We start from the raw sequence: 21,940 nt of genomic DNA on the forward strand, positions 1-21,940 counted from the left end.
AAGGACACGGAACCTTTGGACACAGGGTTACCTAGACACAGGGTGTCCTGCTACTAACACCCCATTGATCAGCGAGTTCAATTCCCCTACAGCACCTCCGGAGGAGAACTGAAGCATTACGCATTTTCTATTTCAAGTGGCTGTCCATATAATGTACAAAGATACCTGGTCCTCCAAAGCAAGACATGTTCTTTATAATAGCGCTCTACTCTGGCTAATGGATGAGATCCTAATTACTTATGCATCCACTTCAATTGCAAACAAACTTCTTGGCACTTTGTAGTGCAATTGACAGTCTCAACCTTAAAAGGGAGTCTGTCAGCCCAAAATGACTGCTCAAACCAAGCACAGGGATGGTGAGGCTGAGGAGCTGAGTATTTTTTCTTACCTACTAGTTTTCTATCTAGAAAGTGCACAGAACTGCTTGGCTGTGCCAATGTTACAACGAGCGCCTGTGCTTTGCTGGTCAGTCATTTTGTGCTGATAAGACTCCATTCATGTTGATTTGCCATGATAGGACTTTTTGCTAAAACACAATGGGCATCACATAGCACAGCCTGGAGAGATTCAAGAATTATAATAAAGTTTGTATAAGGGGCCAGGAGGGCGAGTTTAGTTTTTTTTTTTTTAAAAGACAAATTACACTCAGATCATATGATGTAACCAAATAGAAGTTGTACATAATATTAGTCTCTATAATCTTAGTTATTGGAAGTCGCTACAAAAGCCATTGCATTTAGGAATAGATCTGCAGTGCGCTGACTACTGTACAGGAAATGCAGTCAGCAATGTCTAAAATGGGACTGTACAAGTTGTATCCTTGAGAGCATGAGAAGTGCCAGCACACGGGGTAGGTTGGATAAGAAATGCTGCATAACCCGGCACACGTTACTACACACGAGAAGGATCGTTCAGATTGATTGCAGATGGACACGTCACGTACATTCACAGGGTTGTTCTACACAGAATCTGATCGGATTTCACATCAGAATCTTCATGAAGAATAAGTTTCCAAAAATTGCTTCAATAAGACTCGCCAGCCAAAATGTTACAGCTGAAAAGTCATGGCACAAAAATGGGACCAATTGTTGCTTTGACCACCAACGGCTTAAAGGGAGTCTGTCAGCAGAGAATGACTGTTCAAACCAAGTACAGGCACTCGGTGCATCGAGGCGGGGCCAAATGTTTAAATACACCTCTCCATCTGCCTCCTCCTTTCTCTGGCTCTATGAAGCCAGAGCTGCCAATCAAAGAAGACGGGAGTGGAGACAGAGGGAAAACAAGCAGGCTGGAATGTGTATGGAAATCATGGGCCACGCCGTGAAGCACCGAGCGGAGGGACTTCGTTTGGACAGTCATTCTGTGCTGACAAAGGCCCTTTAAAATGCAAATCTACAGCAGAAACCCGAAGTGCTACAGTACCATGGATTTTTGGTGTGGAATCCAGAGCAAGTACAATTTTCTTTTGCATGCATTTATTCCATGTGGTCATACACTTCTGTTTTTTCCCCAACACAGGACTGTGGAATGTCAGCAGTGGAGGAAAACAAAAAAAAAATAAAAAAAAAAAAAATAAGAATTGCTGAACATTTCACCACTGGGATTGCAAAGTGTAATTTGCAGCATAAACTGGCTTGCAGCTTATCAAAGTCGGCAGGACTGGTCATTTTATCTGTACGGTGCAGATTCTATAAAATCTTATCCACAATGCCGCTGCCACACTTGGTGGATTCCAACCCCTCTGGACATGTGGAAAATTGTACTTTACTCATATCCATTAAAAGGAAGGGCTGAGTGACAACCAGTATGGTTGCAGCTGCACAACTGATTGCTTGCTGGCCTTCCAGAAAAAACAGTGGACTGCTGCACCGACCTCTGAAGTTGTAGTACGTTTGGCTAGCAGAACTCGCTCCATGATCAGTGTCGACCCAGGGAAACAATGCAATCAATTAGGAAGGATAGACCCCCTTTTAAAAACTTCAACTCTGGTAAACTGTTCAGATTGCAAGCGGCCATGTTCCAATGCCTCATGTCACCCCCTGTATAACAAATTGACCGCAGATACCACAAAGTGGTAGTATCTCTACGGCCAGTATCACACGCTCAACATTATGGTCAGATTTCGCACCTCAGTCGATACTGGTAGAGCATATCCTGAACTAATGTAAGCCCCCGTAATATATCAAAGGGGGCACTTGGGATCATTTTGCCTTTATTAATTTATTACTGTGGTACATTCATCATTCATTTTCATCCACCCTTTTTCATAAGGTTCTGTTAGTTAATGGTATCTACCTTCTAGAGGTTTGGTCAGTAGGTCATGTGATAAGGCAGATTTTGCTAACAGGAATTTGATTGGCAGTTGTCAGTTTAGGCGGGAAACGGGCATCTATTTAAACCTCTGCTTTCTGGATCTGGAGCTGTCTGACTGAAGATTTCTGCACGGAAGCATCTCCCCGCCGACTCACCCCTATTTTATTGTTATTTATTTTTTTTAGTTGCGGTATTACTTTTGAGGGGGGGGGGGGGGCGACCAGCTAATGCTGGGTGGACAGAATTTTAATGTACTGAGGTAATTTTGGTATAATTATTTATTAAATATTTGATTAAAATGTATTACTTGAATTTACTTTTGGGTAACCCTAAAATAAACCCTGTGGCCTTTACGCCAACTTCTGTTGTGTCTCAGATTTCTTTATTTACATGATATTTAGACTAATTTATAGGCAAATATGAGCCCATGACGGAGGCTTGAGCTCGGGTCAGGAGACCTGTGGCCGCACAAACTTCGGATGCACAAAGACAGCCTAAAGAATATGAGGCAACTTTTTGCCCTCCAGGCGGGAGAACCCCGTGAGTTTTTCCAGATGAACATGCTTCAGGAAAACATTTGGTTTCGTTTTTTTCTTTTGTTTTATAAACTCCATTCAACAATGCAGAAACCATCAGTTTTTCCCAAGCAAAACTCTTCAGCATCTTTTTTCACCTCACTCTTGACTTCTATTATAAAAGTTTAAAGTGTCTTACAAATTGTGAATGTCTGAAGAATTGTCAGGTCACCTTTTAACCACCTGGCGTCCATGGAAAGCCAAAAGTGAATAGTGAAGGGTTTTATTTTTTTTTTTTTTCTTTAATATAGAAATGCATACATTCTCTCTTTTACATGTTTAGATAACACACTTATTCAGGTGGTTTTGTGGGTGGAATCAGCCTGGAGGAAAAAAAAAAAACAAAAAAAAAAAAACAAAAAAAAACAAAAAAACACAATAATAAAAAAAGCACAATTTAAAGTTGCTCAGGTCAGATATAATATACTTATTATAAGTAGGATTTTACAGAAGGGCACATATCAAGCTGGAAGGGTGGGGGAATTATCGTTATAGCCATACCAAATAAACACATGTAGAAAAAAATCCTACACATGCTCCTTCATACAAAGACGCAAAGCAAAATACTAAAACATTAAAAAGGAACACGTTTACATAAGCTTGCAAGGTCCATTGAATTTTAATGATCCTCTTAAGCACAAACTGCCTCCTACGTGCCAGCGGCCATGGAATACCAACCTGGCTCCTGGACCAGAGTACTGCGCAGATCTACATATAATTTATTAGAGTAAAAAAATAAATAAAAAACCCACATCGTTTCTGAAAAGCAGCAATTCCTCAAATTGTTTCCTCTTGCAAAACGTTTCCGCTTCGAAAAAAAAAAAAAATAAAAATAAAGTGGAAGGGCCAGATTCATTAACAGTATTTCCAGCTGTGTTACCGAGTTATTAGCGCTTGGCTTTTAATTTCCGCCAATTTTCAAGTCTATTTTGTGTTTGCTGTTTTTTTTTTCCCCTTGTCCTTTTTCAGTTTCCCTTATTTGGCAATGTTTTGGGGTTTGAAGATAGATTTGCCCAATTCATCTATAGCTTTTCAAACAAAGGGCATAATTTGCCACAAATAATACTCCATATGGAGCTTTTTTTGTGCAATTTTTTGTGTCACTTTGAAAACGTGTCAAAAAAAGTGACAAAGTTACAAAAGGAAAAAAAAAAAAAAAAAAAGCCATTTTTGACTAGGTGCACGGTTCAGGAATTTTGCACACAGTTTTGACAAACTTAACCAAGAACCCATGCGGTAGGTGACTTAAGAATGCAGTCGTAACAAGTAGTAGCTGAAGGTTGCCAAATCTATTTTTTTTTTATATAATAGTCTTTGGCAGTCATTGCACCTAAGGCAGACATTAAATATTGGTGCTTTCAGTAGAAATGTAATGTACATGTCACCATTGGCCATTGAGTTCATACAGAGTGGTAGCAATTGATTTTGCACAACTACTTAGTTTGGGGGGCGCCCGACTTCCACTGACCAATGAAGTCGGGAGAAAAGATTGGGCCTGTTCAAATACTTTAACAACCTGAGTCAACCTTTCCTGTGTATGGGGAGTCAGGAAAGATGGCTGCCAGCTCAACGGACATCCCTCAGCCATCTAATGATGTATGGGGTGGCCTATGTGTGACAACTGATCTCTAGTATTGGTCAAAAGATGGCGAGCTAGACAGATTGTGAATACGCATAGAACAAGGGGTTGGAGAAAGGCGCCACTTTGTGGCTCAAACAATATTAGAAATACATTTGGTTTGAAAAAAAAAAATATTTGTAAAAAGGTCCGTTCCAGCCAGATACAAGGCTACTGGTACCCTACACAAAATGGCCGTCTCCTGTACATCCCAGAGGCCAGAGAAGTAGGAAGAGAGCTATAAAAATCAAAAACACATGTAATATACAAGAGCAAAACATAACGAGCCCCCGCGGTAATGTCTTTAGAGCATAATCTGGACATCAATTCAATCTTCTAAGCATTGGGGTTTTTAACACTGGCACCTACTCAGTTGCCTAGCAACCCTTCAATCTAATCAGTCCGGAAGTAACCTGGAGGATTTGGCACTCCCTCTTCTCCGAAATCAATATGTGACAAGCCTTCAAGCACAAAGGCCTGTGGTGGTTGTATGTGGAGGCTTATTGAATACACAAAATATAAAAACAAAAATTACATAAGCTTGCGCCTTGCCTCAAAAAAGATTGAGGATTTCAATTATAAAATGAAGGCCGCATTCCCACTTGGTATAAACACTGCATGTCTTTCTGCAGGTGTCCGCGACAAAAGTACGCAATAGTAATGTACTCTGATTATTGCATTTCTCCCCTCATTTTATGCCTTTTTGGTGCAGGTTCTCCATAAAAATCTGTAAAGAAGGGGAAGAAAATCCCCCAGCTCAACAGCATCTTTGCCATCAGTTCTCATGAAATCACATCCATTTTGCTTGAACTGTTTAACGCAGATTCTAATAACAAATTCAGTGTTCCCATAGGACAGAAAAAAAAAAAAAATAAGTAGAAAAGTGCAAGAGAAAAGAAAAATATATATATGTTCTTAGTGCACAAATTGGCCAATTCTTGTAAGCCCATCAACCACGAACCACGGCAAGGTGACCTGATGGGTCCCTGCTCTAGCGTACATAAGCCACACACAAATATATATTTTTATTTATTATAGATTTTGTATTTATCATTGTAAAGCGGTGTGGGGGGGGGGGGGGGGAGGGGTGCCAATCATTGAACTTTGTTTATAAAAAGTCTTTACAAATCTTATCCCAGGTGAAACTTGAACAGGTGTTTAGTTTCTGAAGCGTCTGTCCACAGGGCATAAGAATTGGTGACTTACAGCCTTGTTGCTAAGGAACAGCGTGCTCCTCTTTAAGCTGTGAATAGAGTATGACAGAGTGACACTTAGCCTTGAAATCCTGTTTCTCAGCTATGGAACGGAAGATTTTTTTTTTTTTTTAAGTCATTAGGGAAAGCCACATTGACTGATTAAAAAAAAGTAGAAAAACAGATTATGGTGTTAGCAGGGGCAACACCCATACCCCAGTAACTTAGAGGACCCGAAAGCCCCTATGAGCCACGCTAGTTACCAGTTTTTGTTAAGATGCATGGTATGTAGGGGCCCTTTACAGGCTTCACATTAGGGATCAGAATCTTTACATGACAGCTGCCCCCCAAAAAATAAGGTCCATCTCCATCAGTGTTTCCAAGACCGTGATTTACATGACTTTAGATCGGGAGACCCTCAACAGATAGGGTGCAGAGTTGGGACCATTCCTATACATACCATGAAACCGGCGTTATTCCTCTAGATTTTAAAAAGGTCTTCTGGATATACTCAAGCTGTTTTGAGGGTAACTAAAACACGAGATCAGTAATTGCATTTCAGAAATGGGGCAAAACACAAAGCACGTGCCTTTTTGCCATGTACTATGCTACATCGCAGGGGGATGGGGTGGATTGAAAGAAAATATATAGTCTCCAAAAATCACAATGTGACCACATCCACTGCTCATCTGTGATCGTCTGATCCGTGTTGTAGCCAAAGTCAAATAGTAGCCCAGTTTCCAGACAGCAAAGCAAGGAGGCGACGTTAAAAAATTAGACAAAATCTGCAGTGGGAACTCAACCATAGGCAACTTTTGTAGGTCCGCCTCTCACCGTCTGCGTGTGAACAGCGACTTCTGGATTGGCTGCAGGTCTAATTCATCAGCCTTGTATACCTAGTAGGCCACAGAGTTTGGATCAAGAGACTCATGGCTGGATAGGAAGTCACACCGACATGAGAGTGCAGTTGTAGGCCACATATCTGACCACAGATTGGAGATAACCATTGACCATTTCCAATGGCAACCAGCAGAATTTTGAAATTGACTGAATGGAAGTGTCAACCATATACAAGTTATCAGTACAATTTAAAGGGTAAAATATACACTCTATACAGTTGAAGGTTTTGTTTTTTTGTCTTTTACATGCTTGTGAATAGCAGAACTTTTAGAGATAACAGGAGCCAACAAAGAAAACAATAGTGATCCTCCTGCCATCACCAGTAAGATCTACCTTCCAGGCTCTATATATAATTAGATGTTAAACTGTATATAACGCTAGTATATAATTACAGGGGCTACGCTACAACATAAGCTGATACATTTTACACACTGAGCCGACAGGATCATAGAGGAAACAGGAACCGAGCTGCGGTCTGACCATTGGTAAATCCATGATCACATCCCTGGTTGTTTTTGCGAAAGGTATGTTCATCACAACGTCTGGAAGACGAGCACTAGCGACTATCTACTCCGGGTGTCATCAACATGGCAGGAATGCATGATAGAAGATTGAAACTTAAGTAGGTCTTACAAAAAATTAAAATTTTGGATTTTCTCTCCTGGTTTTTTACCTTTATTGGGGTACATGCAAACATGACTATTACATTATAAAAATAATCCAACCCCTTATGGAAACAGCTCCTTATAAAGTCCCAAGTAAGGATGCCGAAACCTCTAGAAGGAAGCTGCCGGAAACGAGAGTCGTTTCTTGTGCAATTTTACATTGTGCCTATGCCAATTAAAGGACACCTATTAAACTTGAGCAAAACCATTTGCAGGACCCTGGTCGAACAGCCACGGCAGCAGAGATCTGCAAACTCTTTACTACCTGTCGGCATCCTTGATGCCTCTTCTGATAAGTTGGCCCATGCAAAACATGACTTTTTTGCATTGTGTCACAACATCATGACATCACAAGGTCTACTACTAATTACAGAAGAGGCGCATAGAATGCCAGCAAGTAGGAAGAAGCTCAGTGCTCTGGTCCAGCGGCCACAGAATGCCAACGTGGCTCCTGGACATAATAGATGAGCAAAACCACTCACCGAACCCGACAGCGGCCAGGGTCCTCCAAAAAGCGGCTTGGTGGATCCACTAGCACATGGCCCACGCTCACGTGTCCAACCCCTTTAACAGTGGTTGTCTGACTTTAGCAAAGAGAAACGACAGCCACTTTTAGGGAATCTTGGACAATAATGCATTTGCAACGTTCCATCAGTATTTTCATTCACAGCTGCAATCCCACTTCTGATAGCTTCCAAGATATTTTCTAGCATTCCCTGCTGGCTCAGTGTCTGCACAGTAGTATAATAAAGTAAAACAAATATATAATCCAGGCTGTAACAGATTAGAATGTAATGTGTCAAAATAATCCAGTGCTTTTACAAAGCTACCAACCATTTATACAAAACAATAAATAAAAGTGTTCCTCGGTGCATAGAAATCCTGGTGACAAGGAGGACCCAACCAGTGTCTCCCCAGCCCAAAACGGCTGAAAACAGGGAACAGAAAATTAAAATACTATCCAATTAGCTTACTATTGGAAGCTTTATCTCTCTGCGGAGCAGACAGACGGCGGCAGGTTAATCCACCAAATCCATTTTCGCCAACAGACAAGTCAATTACCGGGATCTATGAACATTTCAAGTATCTCTGGGCCGAGGACAGTGGATGGGTGGTATGGCTCAGTTTGGGCACAATCACACATTTTGCTGCACGACATACCAGTGACGCCCCCTATCTTTCCCCCCATCAAACATGACAGAATTGGCAACGGTAACTCCGAACGAACTCTCCAAAGCAGCCGCAACCCAAAGTAAAAGTCAGATTATAACACAATCCTACCAGCCAGTTGATATTACATTTCGTCGCCATTGTTGGCCAGTCTTTACAAGTTTACTATGAAGTCATTGTATAATAAATGAGAGAAATACATCATCCTTCCTGGAATCCTTAAATTCCCCAAAATTCATATCCATTTGGCTCAGACTTCTAAATATGTATTGTAATCTTAAGGCATGCTGAGACTAGTGGTAACTTCCAACTTCCAGATTATGTCAGATCTGCTACATTCCACAGAAACAGCGCCACTCTTGTGTATAGGTAGTGTCCGGTATTGCAACATTCAGAGCTGCAACACTTAATACCGTACATACACAACATTGCCTCTCATTCTGGAAAGTAAAGGGGATGCATGAAATAGAAATGTAAGAGAGAAGCTTCAAACGGTGAAAGATCTAAAACAAGAGTTCATGTCTCTAAATTGCAAAATGGCTCCACAGCGGTCACTGCGCACACGTACACTGCGTTACGGGAAACTAAGACATTTTACCAACACTTGAGAGATAAATTTAGAGCGGAGAATTTTTTGTGAAGGGGTCCGGAGACTGCATGTGACCGGAAACGGAGTACACCTGTCGCCGTCAAAAAGGAAGGGGTGCGTGTGCACAAAGGGGGGCAGCTTGAGAGGGAATGTAGGGGGAACAGGGGGTCCGTTATACGACTCCTTGGTGAAACCCGTGTGTTTAATGCACTTTGATCCCACGCAGAGCCAGGACTACTGATATGCCTCAGACTTACACTGGGATTGGGTTTCTGACAGCTATCGGAGAACAGGAGACTGCAAGCGAGAGTGTGTGTGTGTGTGTGTGTGTGTGTGTGTGTGTGTGTGTGTGTGTGTGTGTGTGTGTGTGTGTGTGTGTGTGTGTGTGTGTGTGTGTGTGTGTGTGTATAAAATATTTACTATAGGATGCGAAGTCACTCAATGCATTTAATACACAAATTAAATAAGAATGTAGACAGATCTCAATATCCACTATTGCAATACAGTTTTCCCCTCTGGGATCATCACATCCACAATTTTTTGCAGCTCTGTAACATGACCTGCTCGCTGTAGGGACTGGTTGACGTTCGGCTACAGACGTGTTCAACGGTACATGTCATGTGTTCGTGCCGCAATCCTCCCATTTTTTTTTTTCTCCTAGAGCCTCATTCTGGCTCAGAGCCAACTGCGCAGCACACCCCCAAGGTGACAATGCATTCCCCGGAGGAGTCTCCAGCCCCGAGCCAGCCTCTCTCCAGCAGGCTGCTCTCAGCCGGTCTGCAATATCAGCTCTACATTTGCCAGGTAAACACATTTGTCCCACCGTACAGTCACCGGCGCAGCTTGGCCTCACCCCACTACATTCCCTGTGCACCAGCAACAACAACACAAGCTACTCACAACCTATATGGCTAGAAATGCAATGTAAAAAAAAAAAAAAAAAGCCTCCCTGATAAAGTACAGAAGCAAAGTTTGGCAGCATTTGCCATTGGGAACAACTCACGATATTACAGTTTTCTGCCTTCACATGGGTAGCAAACTTTACATCTGGATTCGGGGCAAAATATACCAAAACGAGATTTATTTTAATCATATTTGCACGTTGACTATTTTTATTTATTTTTTTTTGTAATAAAAGTCAAGAAAGCCTGCGTCAAAATCCTCATGAGGATTTTCCAACTATACGGATTCCAAATCAAGTGAGATTTGCCATGGAAAATACACTTTTGCAACCACAAAGAAAAAGAATCCAGAATTTTCAGGTTGGCCCTGCTATAATTGCATACACACAAGGTGGTATAAATGCAATCTCAGCGAGGAGAGCGGTGACCTGGGTGGTGGATACTGATCGCGTGGTCACTAGCAGCATATCCTACACAACAGGGAATGCTATAAACCAAAATGACAGTCAAGTTTGCAAAAATTAAAGAAAAAATGAGCTTGGATACAACGCTGCTAGTGGCAACCTTGACTAACAATGTCCGCTCGCTGCTGCGCCCTGTGCAAATCCATATAATCTGCAAACCGGTGTCACAACAAGACACCCAGGTGGCTCCGGTATCCATGCAAAATCAGGTGAATCGCATGCAAGACTTTCCTTGTAAGTGCAAATCAACTCCCAGCGTCAGTCCGTCTGCCTGCAAGCGAACAGAAGGGAAAAACACAACAACAAAAAAAAAAAAAAAAACACCAACACCACCACCATTTTATATTCCACCAGGGATGAGAAAATATGGGACAAGACACTATGGTATAAAGTGTGCATTGGCAGAAGTTCCACTACTACACAAGACTGCGGGGAAAAAAAAAAAAAAAAAAAAAACATCCAACGGCGAAAACATCAACTGTCCGGTCCATTATTTCAAATTTTAATCAGCAATTACACATGAACTAGAGGAGCGGCACCGACAGATGTATGATTAATACACTGGCGCCCAAACACCTTCACAACCAAAGTACCCACAAAGAGCCAAGAAATACTGTAGGAATAGTAATCCTCAGACCACAAAGTCACCGGTGCCAAAGAGAAACGGTTACGAAGGAAATGGCGACACCACTGGGGCAGCGGCTGTACTGCCCTCTATGGGACAAAGTGGAGTGTAGCAAAAAAAAAAAAAAAATAAAATCACACAGTAGCGCAACCCAAAAATATTAAGAAAAAAAAATATGAAAAAAATATTAGAAAGTTACGTACCGGCCATGCGAATTGAAAAGGGATTACAATCCTGCCATTCTCTCCGGTGGCGGCAGCTTTACCCTGCAGTTTGTTGTTCATGTATATAGTATTCCCACCAAGCACCGATGTGTGTCCCGAGCCATAGTTGCACGGCCCCGTCGGAGTGATCTTGGCCTGAAACTCCTTGAGGCACACTCTGAGATAGGTGTCACACTCATCCTTGCTGCAGTCCTGGTTCTGGGAGCTCTTCGTATCGTCGCAGCATTCCCCGCTCAACAATTCTCCGTTGACATTCTTCAGCGAGTTCAGCTGCAGCTCAAAATAACCCGTGGACTGGGAAGCCTAAATATAACACATCAAACGGAGGGAGACATCATTATGGTGCCCTGCTGGTGGGTAAGGGAGAGGTGTAGTGTCTATGGGAGGGTGGGGGACAGGTTACCCCTACGGGAAAGAACAAATTCAGATTAATGGCTGCTGCTCATAAAACGTATTGATTGCATGAAGGTAATGCAAGCAGGGACCCTGGTGCCCCCGCATCGATCCACGAGAGAGATCGCTGACAGCAGGGAGCTAGTATACAATAATACACGTCCTACTGAAGGTATACAGCATCTGCAACGTACCGCTACCTACGCCGCTTTACACATCCGTCCTATACAGGAGCACTACAGAGACTTATTACAGTCCAGGCTAACCTGCAGCCTATTACGCTCCATAGGGATCCTGCCCTATATACACATTAGATAAATATCTATATAGGGGTCATGAATTATATAAGGCTTACAGTCCTAGATCCTACGCAAGACCATATGATCCTATACTTTATATGACAGATATTCGGTTATTACATACAGAGAAATATCCATCCGGCCAACATCACATATATAGTGATTATAGCCACACACCGGAATATTACAGTCCAGGCTGACCTGCTATTATACCCCACAACAGCTATAAAGATCAGTGACTTATACAGACACTTATTACAGTACAGGGAGACCAGATCTCCCGTTATACAGTTATTACATACAGAGAAAGGAGGTCTAGTATAATAATCCCTGACAATTATACACCGATTAGTCCTAGATTGGAATCACAACCTGCAGGCTAGAACGTCAGGCTGGGGGGACCCTACAACATTAATTGCATAACAGATAAGACAGCCATCCGAGTAAACATTAGGGGGGGTCCGGAGCGATCATCCCCACCGATTATAGTCCCGATATCGCAAGCTAAATGGTAACCGAACACTTCTTGTCAGTAATTGCACCGATGCAAATGCAGGATCTAGGGGTAGTGGGGGGGGTTACACTAGGATGCAGGATCTAGGGGTAGTGAGGGTCCCTGGAACAGTGCAGCACTTGGGAGAGAGTAGTAAGTGGGGGGGGCTGCGGAGTCCTGCATTAGTGCTGGTTCTGTGGGGGGATTGTACTGCCAAATCTTGCACCAGTGCATAAACTAGAGGGAAGGGGTCTTGCACCAATGCAGGCTCTCTGGGGGCTGTGGCACACCTGGGGGTCTTGCACCAATGCAGGCTCTCTGGGGGCTGTGGCACACCTGGGGGTCTTGCACCAATGCAGGCTCTCTGGGGGCTGTGGCACACCTGGGGGTCTTGCACCAATGCAGGCTCTCTGGGGGCTGTGGCACACCTGGGGGTCTTGCACCAATGCAGGCTCTCTGGGGGCTGTGGCACACCTGGGGGTCTTGCACCAATGCAGGCTCTCTGGGGGCTGTGGCACACCTGGGGGTCTTGCACCAATGCAGGCTCTCTGGGGGCTGTGGCACACCTGGGGGTCTTGCACCAATGCAGGCTCTCTGGGGGCTGTGGCACACCTGGGGGTCTTGCACCAATGCAGGCTCTCTGGGGGCTGTGGCACACCTGGGGGTCTTGCACCAATGCAGGCTCTCTGGGGGCTGTGGCACACCTGGGGGTCTTGCACCAATGCAGGCTCTCTGGGGGCTGTGGCACACCTGGGGGTCTTGCACCAATGCAGGCTCTCTGGGGGCTGTGGCACACCTGGGGGTCTTGCACCAATGCAGGCTCTTTGGGGGCTGTGGCACACCTGGGGGTCTTGCACCAATGCAGGCTCTTTGGGGGCTGTGGCACACCTGGGGGTCTTGCACCAATGCAGGCTCTTTGGGGGCTGTGGCACACCTGGGGGTCTTGCACCAATGCAGGCTCTCTGGGGGCTGTGGCACACCTGGGGGTCTTGCACCAATGCAGGCTCTTTGGGGGCTGTGGCACACCTGGGGGTCTTGCACCAATGCAGGCTCTTTGGGGGCTGTGGCACACATGGGGGTCTTGCACCAATGCAGGCTCTTTGGGGGCTGTGGCACACCTGGGGGTCTTGCACCAATGCAGGCTCTTTGGGGGCTGTGGCACACATGGGGGTCTTGCACCAATGCAGGCTCTTTGGGGGCTGTGGCACACATGGGGGTCTTGCACCAATGCAGGCTCTTTGGGGGCTGTGGCACACCTGGGGGTCTTGCACCAATGCAGGCTCTTTGATAGGGGGTGCAGATTCTGGGGGTAGAAGGCCATCATCCAGAGCAGATGGATGGTTGGGGTGGGAGGGGGGATAGTGACCACTTACCTGAACCCATAAAGTTAGCAGGATGAACGCCACGGCTGTCAGGTGGCGGCTGCCGCTCCCCGCCGTCTCCCGCATGGCCAGCGAGCTCAGGGCTGCCGCACGGAATGACAGGAGGGCGCGGGAAGCGGCTGGGACGGGCGGGCAGCCATGGAGTGAAGGCATCAGGCGGTTAGCAGCAGCGCAGAGACATGGGCTGGATGTCAGCGGCAGCTCCTCACATCACCGTCCCCTGCTCTCCCAGCCCCGACTAACCCACAGTGAGCGGCCGCACTGACTGACATCCCGTCTAGCCAGTGGCGAAGGCGCTACGTCATTCATATTCATGAGGGGGCGGTGCACGGGGCGTGACCAGGCTGCAGGTGGTGTCTGCGCTGTGTGCGCCGCAATCGTTATGGAGACGGACGTATCTATAATATCAGGGGGGGAGCGCTGCGCTAATGGACTGCACTCACTATCCACACCCCCCTCTTCCGTAAGTAGTTTCCCCCGATTCGAGCAGATTCGCAATTCGTATTCATGACGCGAATCAGTCTCACAATTATTATTATTATTATTATTTTTAATAAAAGTGCAAATTTCCTGTCAAAATGTTTCTTTTAATTCTGGTTTTCTGATAACGACGACACGTTTATATTCTGCGGAGAGCGCCATATTGCAGCAAGATGCCTAATCGACAAGTGGCAGGTTCTAAACTGTGAACATTCCCTTTAACCTCTCACTTAAAGGGGTTGGCCAGAATTAAATAATCATGGCTGCTTTTTTTAACTCTGCCAGAAACAGTGCCACCTCCGGTACCAGGTTGTGTCCGGTATTGCACCTCTGCTCTATTAGGCTGTGTGCACACGCTGCGGATTAGGTGCGGATTCATCCGCGCGGATTTTGTAAAATCCGCAGGTGAAACCGCAGGTCAAAATACCTGCGGATTGCTCTGCGGTTTTACCTGCGGATTGCTCTGCGGTTTTACCTGCGGATTGCTCTGCGGTTTTACCTGCGGATTGCTCTGCGGTTTTGCCCTGCGGTTTTTCATCTCCTCAATAGAGGAGATGGCAAACCGCAGGAGAATCCGCAGAAAGAATTGACATGTCAATTCTTTCTGCGGATTGAAAACCGCAGATAATCTGCGTGGAAAATTCCGCACCGTCTGCATTGCGGTTTTTGATTCCCATAGGGAATAATGGTACTGTACACCGCAGCAGAAACTGCTGCGGGTCCGCAGCAGCCAAAACCGCTGCGGAACCGCAGCAAAATCCGCAGCGTGTGCACACAGCCTTAAAGCCAATGGAATTGCGCAGCAATACCGCGCCCGACCTGCAACCAGGCGTGGCGATTTAAAAAATACAAGTCTCCATGGCTTTTCACTTCTCTCCTTCCCTTTTAAACCCTTTTTAAGGGGTTGCCCATTATATTTAAACTTCTATGCATGCCTTAGGGCGAAAAAAAATAATTGGGTTTCATTTAAAAAAAAAAAAAAATTATCCCTTTGCCTTCAGAGCGTCTATGTTGCATTGTATTGCGGCCTGCAGAATGAGGTAACTGAGAATCTGTCAGTGGGCCCGCTATGACGGTCTCTTGCCGCGCTTGTTGCTCTTTTTTCTGATATCTGACCACAGATCACATCCAAGTTGAATATGAGTGGAAACAACAGAGCCTGTAAAGGACAAACTTTTTGAAAATTGTTGATAAAAGATGATGTGTAGCCCCAAATATCTGCATTTGAGTAAAAAAAAATGGCCTTATAAGGTGGAAAACCCGGTTAAAGAGATGAAAAAAAAAGCTGGATGTAGTTTTTGCCTCTGGTACACTCACCTGTCTGTAGACTGGGAGTCGTAGTGCCCCCCATTCACAAATGTTGTCCGGAGTCCCCCTTTTATGAGGAGACATGACCCCTCTTCTGCCAGAGGTTTCTTCATTAGTCCTTGTCCTGACAGCAAGCAGTTAATCCTCCGCCAGCACCTACATGGGAGATGCATATTGTGTGGATTTCTAATCCATGGAGCGCCCCCTTCTGCTTAAATAATGCAGAGCATTGTGATGAGACGCACACCCCACCCCGGTGCTTAGTGTACAGGGGGACGATCCGGGGAAGGACCACACTCAGCAATATCCTTTATGGGGGCAAAAGCTGATTATTCCTTGTTGGTAATAATTATTTTGTATTACTGTTATGCTTTGCGCCATTATATCTGTCGTCATCATCACTGTCCCCATTGGGGTTCACAATCTACATTCTCTATCATGGGGAGAACATACAACTCCTTTCGGATGGCCTTGGTGGGATTTCATCCCAGGACCCCACCGCTACAAATCAATGGTGCTAACCACTGAGCCACCGTGCTGCCCTATACATTGGATAGTGCTAACCACTGAGCCACCGTGCTGCCCTATACATTGGATAGTGCTAACCACTGAGCCACCGTGCTGCCCTATACATTGGATAGTGCTAACCACTGAGCCACCGTGCTGCCCTATACATTGGATAGTGCTAACCACTGAGCCACCGTGCTGCCCTATACATTGGATAGTGCTAACCACTGAGCCACCGTGCTGCCCTATACATTGGATAGTGCTAACCACTGAGCCAACGTGCTGCCCTATACATTGGATAGTGCTAACCACTGAGCCACCGTGCTGCCCTATACATTGGATAGTGCTAACCACTGAGCCACCGTGCTGCCCTATACATTGGATAGTGCTAACCACTGAGCCACCGTGCTGCCCTATACATTGGATAGTGCTAACCACTGAGCCAACGTGCTGCCCTATACATTGGATAGTGCTAACCACTGAGCCACCGTGCTGCCCTATACATTGGATAGTGCTAACCACTGAGCCACCGTGCTGCCCTATACATTGGATAGTGCTAACCACTTAGCCACCGTGCTGCGCCAGTATGTAGTGATAAGTGCCTCTATATAATACGGCATTGTAATGTGAGGACATGTACAGGGAACGTTCACATTACACGTGACAAATGTAAGGCCTCCACCGAGCAGGTATACAGAAGTCAGCCGCACAGGAGATTTCCCCTATAGAAGCATGCCGTAACTGTCCGATAGCTCATGCACGGTCCTCTCCGTTCGCTTGCAGTAGGGCAATATTTTCCAGGAACATCCATTCTGATCAACTGAGAGAGTTGTGAAACGCGTAGCCACCTCTCTACTGGGCGGCACTGGAGCCCCATTCTTGATGAACGCAAAACTCAACAGTGCGAATCACGTCTTTGGTATATCATTATTCAAGATGGGAACAGCCCTTTAAAGGGAACCCTTCACCAGGTTTTTGCTTTGTGATCTGAGAGCAGCATGATGTAAGGTCAGAGACCCTGATTCCAGCGATGTGTCCTTTAGTTTACTGGGCACAGCCCAGTTATGATAGAGTCACCATTTTCTTTGCTGAAGAGCTTGATTGGCAGCTTTCTGTGTACACTGCATATTGACAGAAAGTTCCTAATTAGTGCTAGGGGTGTGGTTGGAGTAAGAGGCAGGAGGCAGCTAGTCCTGTAGTGATAATCTCCAGCTGTTAAAACGCTATTTGTACTGAAACAGCAAAACACAGCCCAGTAAGTGACACATTGCTGGTATCAGGGTCTCTACCCCTACATCAGATTACATAGAAAAAAACCTGGTAACGGATTCCCCTTAAATCAATGTTCCCAGATGTTAAAAGGTTGCATTTTATTGTCTGCGCCAAAATGTGCACTGAAATTTTGCTTTGTTGATGAATTTTCCCTTTTTGTTAAGGCAATTTCGGTACAGGTTAGATGCAGTGGGTTTTTTATGCTATTTAGTATTCTTTTCTTTTTTTTTACTCTCCACACTGTATTTTCTTTACTCTTCCCATAGAAGTTGATAGGGGGAAAAAATGCACAAAAAAACAGAGTTCTGCAGCATCTTTATTCACATAGAGGGCATGAATTTCCCCAAAATCACATCCACTTTGTTTGAACTGTTAAACGCAGCATATTTACTGTACAAAAAACGCAAACTATGGAGAGTTTAAGCTACGGGGGAATATGACTGGACAGTCATATCCATCTGAGCAGGGTTTGTAGCCTTTATCTTTCTTCTCCTTAACCATCTTCTAAGTTGAACTTTGATTTGGTCATGGATAAGCTCTAGGAGAGTTAAGGAGCTCACTGATGGATTCACAGGTAACTCATTCTGCAGTCTCTAGTTAAGGAGCTCACTGATGGATTCACAGGTAACTCCTTCTGCAATCTCTAGATAAGGAGCTCACTGATGGATTCACAGGTAACTCCTTCTGCAATCTCTAGTTAAGGAGCTCAATGATGGATTCACAGGTAACTCCTTCTGCAATCTCTAGTTAAGGAGCTCAATGATGGATTCACAGGTAACTCCTTCTGCAATCTCTAGTTAAGGAGCTCAATGATGGATTCACAGGTAACTCCTTCTGCAATCTCTAGTTAAGGAGCTCAATGATGGATTCACAGGTAACTCCTTCTGCAATCTCTAGTTAAGGAGCTCAATGATGGATTCACAGGTAACTCCTTCTGCAATCTCTAGTGTACTGTAATACATAGAGGCTGCTGAAGGCAAACGGTTCAATATTTCCAAGGAAACCTTTTTCCTAAAATGAATTTTAATAAAAAAAGACATACATTCAAGTCAACAAAATACCACCAATAAGTGGTAAGTGGGCCCCCACCGATTCATAAATTCACTAGAAATGTGGCCAGATATCGGGGCATAAATTATAGATCAAATCTATTCCAGGCATACATAAAATTACTCCGGGGGGTCTGGAGAACATTTACATAAAAAAAAAGTATCAACTTTTTTAAACGTCGCAATTGAAAAATCGACAGCAAACAAACAAGAAAATAAAAACTGCACCCACAATGGTGAACATTGAAAAAAAAAAAAAAAACAGACGAACACATGTAAAATAGACTTTAAAGAAAGGTGCGATTTAAAAGAAGAATTTGGCAAAAAATAAGCGAAAAACACCAAAAATAGACAAAAAGGGGCACGTACAATAATTAATCAAAAATAGGCGAAAAACAAAAAAAAATTGACAAAAAAGGGTCAAATGTAATAATAAATCGGGTTAAAATGAGGTTGTAAAACTCTTGAACTCCATCATTCAATAGGTTAGCTATGTTATACTCTGAATTAGCACCAGAAAGGGAAATAACACCAATCTCTTGTATTTTACCGTTTTCTGGCTCAGTGGTTAACACTGTTGCTTTGCAGCGCTGGGGTCCTGGGTTAAAATCCCACCAAAGACAACACCTGCAAGGAGTCTGTATTATCTCCCCTTGTTCGCTTGAGTTTCCTCCCACTCTCCAAAGACATACTGATAGGGAATAAACATTGTAAGCTGATGTCTGTGGAAATAATGGTGCTATATAAATGAGTAAAAGAAATAAAAAAAATAAACTACAGGTACATCTGAGAAAAATAGAATATCATCAAAAAGTTAATTTATTTCAGTTCTTCAATACAAAAAGTGAAACTCGTATATTATATAGAGTCATTACAAACAGAGTGATCTATTTCAAGTCTTTATTTCTGTTAATGTTGATGATTATGGCTTACAGCCAATGAAAATCCAAAAGTCATTATCTCAGTAAATTAGAATACTTTATAACACCAGCTTGAAAAAATGATTTTAAAATCTGAAATGTTGTCCTACTGAAATGTATGCCCAGTAAATGCACTCAATACTTGGTTGGAGCTCCTTTGGCATCAATTACTGCATTAATGCGGCATGGCATGGAGGCGATCAGCCTGAGGCACTGCTGAGGGGTTATGGAAGCCCAGGTTGCTTTTATAAAAGCAGCATCTCATCATTCATTAACCAAACTACCCAGTTTATTATTATATAGAGATATAGGTAAATTAGTGAATGAGGATCATGTAATATTTGTATGTAGGTAAAAAGTAGGCCCCCAAAGTCAATGTTACTGGTGGGCCCTTGGCGCCCCAGTCCGACACTGCCACTAAACCATGTAAAGAATGACTGTGGCACCGTTGTCTTACCAAAGCCTTCTAAATGCTGGTAGATTTTTTATGTAGAAAAAAGGACTTCTAATTAGGACTTTCAATGACTATGAACAGTAGTCTGCAATCGTAGAATTTTATAATGAATAAGACCATTTTGTTAGGAAGTATATGCTACTGGGGGTTCGGCTTTCTCCAGCAGTCGGAGGCTGAGCATGTGTGTCTCCACTCCATTCACATTGGGGCTCGGCAAAGTTCCCAAATTCCAGAGCTCTATTCTCGCTATCATTGCGGGTCTCAGCAGTAGAACCCCCAGCCAGCAATCACTAAATTTTCCCCCGTCCTTTGGAGATACTATTACTATTTTTGGAGTAACCCTTTAATAGCAGGAGGCCCCCGGTCCAGGTCACTCTGGAGGACTCAGCGGCGCACATGGCTATTGATTTCAAGGAGAACTGTTCAGTCCTTAATTTCTCCTGCGATGGTGCTGCAGGGTTTCCCTTAAGATCACAGACAACCCATTTCATGTCTTAGAAAATCCTGTAATTCCATAGTTTTGTCTGCCATGCAGAAAATACGCTCTAGTCCCTGCAGTTATAATGGAGAAGGTTGTGCAACTGCTCAATACTCATTGTCTATGTAGACTCAGAATCATACTTTAGTTATGTAAATTATGATGAGGGAATTGTATTAAATATATCTACTATGCAAATTTATGAAGAAGGGTCTTGATAATGAATACGTAATTGAGTTTTAGGCTTTAGGCGTGTTGCAATGCCAGCTGTGCACGGCTATGCATATTTGCACACTCTGTATGCAATATTCTAATTGTATTCATTATCAGAAGTGCAGCGTGTGTATTAACACAATTATGTGTCATTTGCAGCAAGTACTGGGCAGTTCTGAAATGGCATACCAAATTACATAGATATGGATGAAAATAAACAAATCATAATATTGATGTCATTTGCATAATATTCTGTTACTATATAATATATACAGTTTGTAATTACACATTGCTATATTTGCATATTTTGTAACCAAACCATTTAAGGATGTTTTCTCGGAAATGAAATATTGATGACCTCTGGTATGCTAAGGATAGGTCAATATCAGATCAGTGGGGGTCTGACACCTGCCACCCCCATGATCAACTAACGGTTAGCAGGACGTAAAGGGAATCTGTCAGCAGGATTTTGCTATGTAAATCTGAAGACAGCAGGACATAGAGGCTGAAACACAGAATTCAGGCTACTTTCACACTTGCATTTTTTGCGCTGCGTGCGCAGTGCAAACGCGCATAAAAAACGCATCATGCGTTTTCTTGTTTTTTTTGCGCATGGTTTTTGCATCACTAAAAGATTAACATTGTTGGACTAGTCCAGCAACTAAGCACCTCACTGTCTATGGACTTTGTACATGGAGAGCCTGGTGTGGGGGGGATAGCTTTCTCAGCTTTTCTTCATTCTAAATCTAAAAGCTCTGATTGTGTCAGAACTGCTGCACAAAGTAAACTACAGTGGGTACAGAAAGTATTCAGACCCCTTTAAAGGGAACCTGTTAGCTGTTTTGGCTATAAGATGGGGCCACTTCCTTTCAGGGCTTATCTACAGCATTCTATAATGCTGTAGATAAGCTCCTGATCCGACCTGCAAGAGAAGAAAAATAACTTTTATTATACTCACCCGGGGGCGGGCTGGTCCGATGGGTGTTGCAGGTCTGGGTTCGGTGCCTCCCGTCTTCTTGCAATGCCACCCTCCTGCCTTCTTCATGCCTCCCCGGCATAATGCTCCTGCGCAGGCGTACTTTTCTGCCCTGTTGAGTGCAGAGCAAAGTACTGCAGTGAGCAGGCGCTGGGAATGATCAGAGAGACCCAGCGCCTGCGCACTGCAGAAGTTTGCAAGTGTGAGGTTCAGAGCACTCTGGAAGAGGTTTTCATCCAGGATATCTCTGTACTTGGCCGCATTCATGTTTTTATCAATTGCAACCAGTCTTCCTGTCCTTGCAGCTGAAAAACACCCAATAGCATGATGCTGCCACCACCATGTTTCACTGTTGGGATTGTATTGGGCAGGTGATGAGCAGTGCCTGGTTTTCTCCACATATACCACTTAGAATTATCACCAAAAAGTTCTAACTTCATCTCATCAGACCAGAGAATCTTATTTCTCATAGTCTGGG

The 21,940-nt window shown here is 43.9% G+C and overlaps 1 protein-coding gene across 2 annotated transcripts in view; it reads right to left on the reverse strand.

The window, feature by feature from the left end:
* Positions 1 to 14,124, reverse strand: part of JAG2 (jagged canonical Notch ligand 2) — a 64,975-nt gene extending 50,851 nt beyond the window's left edge. For both annotated transcript variants that reach the window (XM_073570600.1, XM_073570594.1), the window contains exons 1-2: positions 13,797 to 14,124; positions 11,218 to 11,541 (exon numbers count right to left, since the gene is read on the reverse strand). In XM_073570600.1, coding sequence (XP_073426701.1) covers positions 11,218 to 11,541; positions 13,797 to 13,958 — 486 coding nt within the window. In that variant the 5' untranslated portion in view covers positions 13,959 to 14,124. The remainder of the gene's footprint in view (positions 1 to 11,217; positions 11,542 to 13,796) is intronic.
* Between the last annotated feature and the right edge of the window lie 7,816 nt (positions 14,125 to 21,940).

This window comes from Dendrobates tinctorius, unplaced genomic scaffold (genome assembly GCF_039654945.1).
Source record: "Dendrobates tinctorius isolate UK_male_01 unplaced genomic scaffold, ASM3965494v1 ptg000006l, whole genome shotgun sequence".
NCBI lineage: Eukaryota > Metazoa > Chordata > Amphibia > Anura > Dendrobatidae > Dendrobates > Dendrobates tinctorius.